Consider the following 4588-nt stretch of genomic DNA (forward strand, 5'->3'; position numbering starts at 1 on the left):
CAACACGATTAATTACCAGAGACAGAGTTATCACTGAGGGTCCCCTTTCATTTTAAAGATCGAACGACTCAGATTCATGACTTCAGCTAATTTATTCGTTCTTTTTTTCAAAATAAATGAGACAAAATAAAAGCATTTTGCATTCCTCTTTTTTTTTTTTTTAACACACATTTTCGGAGAATTTAACTTAGTTTCATTAAAATTTCACCTGATTAAATCAAAGAGATAACGGTCTGTATTTCAAAGAAAAAAGTATTTATTCTCTGAAATTAATATTGATACTGATAATCAGCTTTTTCATCACCATCTAAAAGGTCAACTAGCCTACATTTTTAATGCGGCTCTGAAAATGGCATAATTCCCGAAGTTGTAAGCGACATAGATGCAGATACTTCATACAGACCCTGAAGCTTTAAGTAACTGGTTAAAGCAAATAAATATGATTTCACTGATGACTGACTGTGACAAATGAAGCTGTGGATGTGAGTTAGTTAAAGGTCAGATTGGAGACTGAAGGGCCCATGAGGCTGATTCTCTCCATCAGCAGCTGGTTGTTTAATCATATTCCATGGTAATGGGCTTGTTAATGAGGTCTGTATGTTAGCTGTCATCTCTTTCCTTTTCGTCCATCGTACATACAACAGGGCTGAATTAAGTCATAATTGTCATACTGATGTTCTGTGGAGGCCATTTAAACTGTAAAAGCCCAGTCCAGTCAGAAAATATTAAGGCCTTGGCACAGAGGCTGGTATTATTTGTGATAAACTTCATTTATTATGCATGGACCGTCTGATTAAATTGATTTACTGTTTAAAATACAACTAGAATTATTTTTTTTTTATTGTTTAAATAGACCCTTGCTGTTTGAATTTCGTGCCTTAACCTATGACCTTTCCCACAATGGCTCGGATTCAATACCTTTTTGAGAAAACGAATGGGATTTTAAGATCTATTTATTGGGACAAATTCTATATAGTTACACAGCTGTAGAGACAAATAAAGGAAGATGACCCCTTTAACTCTGGAGGGGGACTTGAGCCCCCTGAATGTGTCCAGTCTCCAACATAGAGGGGACTTCATTAAAGTAACACATGAACAGCTGTTGTCTTTAACATGTAAACTATTGAGAATTTAAAACTACACTGAATGGCCTCGCAGCTCCCCGTGGGCATATGGGCGTTAATTAGCTGGATATAGCCATAGATTAATTATAATATTTTTTTCGCCCATTCGTATCAATAGAGCAGCCAGACAAAGTGTCTTTTGTTCTCTGATGCAGGACATTCTGTGGCTGACTGAATGGGTCTTGGCTATGTCTACATGGATTTGCCATATGGCAACAAAAAGGAAAGAATGGAGCCGGAGAGCGCTTTGTGTTGGAAATCAGAACAAGCCCGTCAGAGCTTATGGCTGTATAGAGCTGACAAAGTCACCCTGGCCATCAAAAGTCTCCATTTTCATCAAAACATTAATGTCAGATAGTCAAAGCTATTCAGACAAACCCTGGAGAAACTTATGGAGAATTATGAAATGTGGCTTTGTCTTCCGCGCACTGACAGTGAGTCCAGGCCCAGCGCGCATACACACACACACACACACACACACACACACACACACTCAAACATACACACACACACACTGCTGCTGCTGCATTTGGCTTCTTTCAATTAAGGGTAAACTTGCAAGTATGACCTGTTGAATGGTTTGTTTCAATAGACGAGGACAATTACAAAGACTAGTAGTTTTCTTTTTCCAGCTCTGGCAGGTGGCCTCCACGCCCGGTGTATCCACGGCGGGGTAAACAGTTGTGTGTGAGTGGGTCTTTAGAGGAGCTTGTTGAGTGCGGGTGGATGTGGGGGTGTCTTCGTGGCGGACAAAGCGGGGATCCAAAGGCAGCTGCTGCTTCTTTAGAGGGGCGAAAGGGCCTTTAAATCCCAGCCTATATCCCGCAGCTGCCACGCTGCACAAGGTTGCATGTCTGAATGCGTTTGTCCCCCCGCAAGGTAGATACGAGCCCCACAGGAGCAGACACACACACACACACACACACACACACACACACACAGACACGCGGAGCTTAATAGAAAGTAAAAAGCTACCTGCGTCATAGGTGGAGTCAGAAATGTTGTGATAACGCTGTTTGTTGTGCTGTCATATCATAAATCCTCCTCTAAATATATATTAGAGATTTTTTTAGAAGCCAATGAAGTGAATGCAGCCATCTTTAATGGAACCTACAATAAAGCCTTTGTTCTTATTTGTGTCTAAGTTGAAGGAACCAGACAATGTGAAGTCTCCTTTTCTCATTTTCACTTTCAAGACTAAATTTACCTTCAAGTAGTTTCAAAACACCCCGACCTCAACCGGACAAAAACATACCAACATGTCTGCTTTAAAGTTGAAGTGAAAAATATTTTATTCTCATCTTTTGCAAGACATAATTAGGGCACTTGTATGAAAACACAAAATAGAAACGGCTCAGAAACACAAAGAAACCTTTTTTTTTTTTTCAAGTGTGGACTACTATGGGGAAGCTACATGATTGCAAAACATCACAATAAAAAATGTAAATAATAAAATAAAATAAAATAAAATAAAAACAAAAACATGCCCTTTGGCTAAATCAACAAGGCATTTAACAAATATAAAGAAACATAAATAAATTATAAGTTAGAATAGTCTTAAAAATATACATTTACAGAAAAACCAGAACAGAAATAAACATTTATAGGCTATTGTCTCTATAAAGCTGTACACTTTTGGCCAGTGTAGACATTTTTTTTTTTAAAGTAATTTAGGATTGCACAGATGTTAAAACATTTAACACTGTCGAGTGGCTGTATGCAAAAGCAATAATGAATGCTACATTTGTACTGGATAGAAGTCATTCGGCGAAATTTCCTCTCCTCTCCTCTCCCTCCCCCCCAAACCGTTCAGTCCTGAGAGTCTGCTCCGGTGTTCAGGCTCCGCTCCGCCGGGGCGCACCGAGCCGGAGCAGCCGGCCGGGCCACCGGGCGTCGTCTTCCCACAGCACCGTCCCACCGTTTTCTATCCTCCTCTCCAGCGTTTAAGTGGCGGGGACAATCTTCCCAATGATCCTCAAACATGCGCAGGAAAATAGTGCAAAAAAAAAAAGACCAAACGACACCTGAAAGAGGAATAGAACACGATTAGTTTTCTGGAGAAGTTGTTCCGAAGAAAGACGCGAGTCAGCTTTCCGAAGAAACAGGAAATGTAGCCTCAGCAGCAGGCGTCACTCTTTACCCCAGCCTTTTCCCGCCATATCGTGACGCACATCCCCCTCCCCCAACCACTAGTGTTACTACAGCTACTACTATCACTACTACTGCGATTTCACCACCACAAACTCTCCCCACCCCCTCTCCCTGATAAGCCTGTCTGCGCTTTTTGGCTCATGTAGGCTAATCCTTTACAATTAACCCAGGAAAAACAGAAACAACTGGTTATAATGAAACAAAGAGCGTAAACACAACAAATGATATTCAGCATGATCAATATTTAAGGTGGAATAAAGTGGCACTGTCACATTAAACTAGATTTAAGTTTGTTAATCGGTTTATTAAATTGGATAAATCTTCATACCTTCAACGGATCCTCTTTCGTGGAGTTTGTTCCACCGGGATTGGAGACTTGGAGAGGTGGCAAGCGCTCATATCATTAGATTTTCTATCAGCAGCCTTCTTTCGTTTCACGAAAAAGTCTGTAGAGAAGAGAGGAAACCGTTAGTTCACACGAATCCACCAAATCTGAAATTGCGCACGGAGGAGCGACAGACAAGGGGATGATGTGGATGCGGGGCGCAGCCGAGCAGTGGAGCCGGACTGGATGTGAGATTCAAAGCGTCTTATATTCACCTGTGATGTGTGTGTTGTTGTCAGCAGCGGCTGTCCTCTTGCGTCTAACACACGGGACCTGCCGGTGAGTCGGCTTCCCTGAGTTGAGCTTGTCCGTGCGGTTCTCCTGGTTGACCTCCACCTGGCTGGGAGCGCCGCTGCTCTCGGGCACGGCCAAACGCTCCAGTACATCCATATGCGGCGTCTCCGGGAGGGCAGAGTCCTCGGAGGGGTCCTGCTTGACGGGCGTCGCGGGCACCCGGGTCCTGCCGTTTTGTACAGAGTCCTGATAAAACACCGGGGTCTTATCCACGGGCACCTCTTCCCACTTGTAATCCCCATCCAGCGGGGTGTTGGCCTCGAAATTAAAGTTCCATCTCTGCTGGTCGCGCTCGGAAATCTCCCGCATCTTGGCTTTCATCTCCCGGCTCAGTTCGTCGTGATCCACCGGTCCGAAGAGGTTGCGGCAGACACTAGTGCGTCTGTGGAGAGGGAAGGTCCTCCTGGCCACCAGCCTCTCCAGCGCGCTGCTCGACAACTGGACGTTGGACATCTCCAAAATCTTTCCAAGCAAGGCCCAAAAGAATACAGAAGAAGATGCACGATGTGGTTGACTGATCCCTTATGAGTGGCTGTTGTTGTTGTTGTTGTTGTGCCTGAAGATTGTGTGTGTCTTTCTCTCTCTTTCTCCTCGCTCCTGTGTCTCTCCACAGCACACAGATCGGTTTAAATGT

The 4588-nt window shown here is 43.4% G+C and overlaps 1 protein-coding gene across 1 annotated transcript; it reads right to left on the bottom strand.

Annotated features, from left to right (window-relative positions):
- Nucleotides 1-2391: 2391 nt before the first annotated feature.
- LOC139630003 (cyclin-dependent kinase inhibitor 1C-like) lies at nucleotides 2392-4588 on the bottom strand. The gene is made up of 3 exons (XM_071492960.1): nucleotides 3876-4588; nucleotides 3604-3721; nucleotides 2392-3148 (listed from the first exon to the last, which is right to left on the bottom strand). Exons 1-2 carry the CDS (start codon nucleotides 4405-4407, stop codon nucleotides 3606-3608), a joined length of 648 nt encoding a protein of 215 aa, XP_071349061.1. The 5' UTR covers nucleotides 4408-4588; the 3' UTR covers nucleotides 2392-3148; nucleotides 3604-3605.

This window comes from Trachinotus anak, unplaced genomic scaffold (genome assembly GCF_046630095.1).
Source record: "Trachinotus anak isolate AG129_WGS33_773 ecotype Australia unplaced genomic scaffold, CSIRO_AGI_Tana_v1 ptg000002l, whole genome shotgun sequence".
Lineage (NCBI taxonomy): Eukaryota > Metazoa > Chordata > Actinopteri > Carangiformes > Carangidae > Trachinotus > Trachinotus anak.

Excerpts from the sequence above, each read along its gene's own strand:
- LOC139630003 (XM_071492960.1), bottom strand. The coding sequence starts at position 4,407 with ATGTCCAACGTCCAGTTGTCGAGCAGCGCGCTGGAGAGGCTGGTGGCC. Across the intron at positions 3,722-3,875 it reads CAACAACACACACATCACAG|ACTTTTTCGTGAAACGAAAG; the intron begins GTGAATATAAGA and ends TCTTCTCTACAG.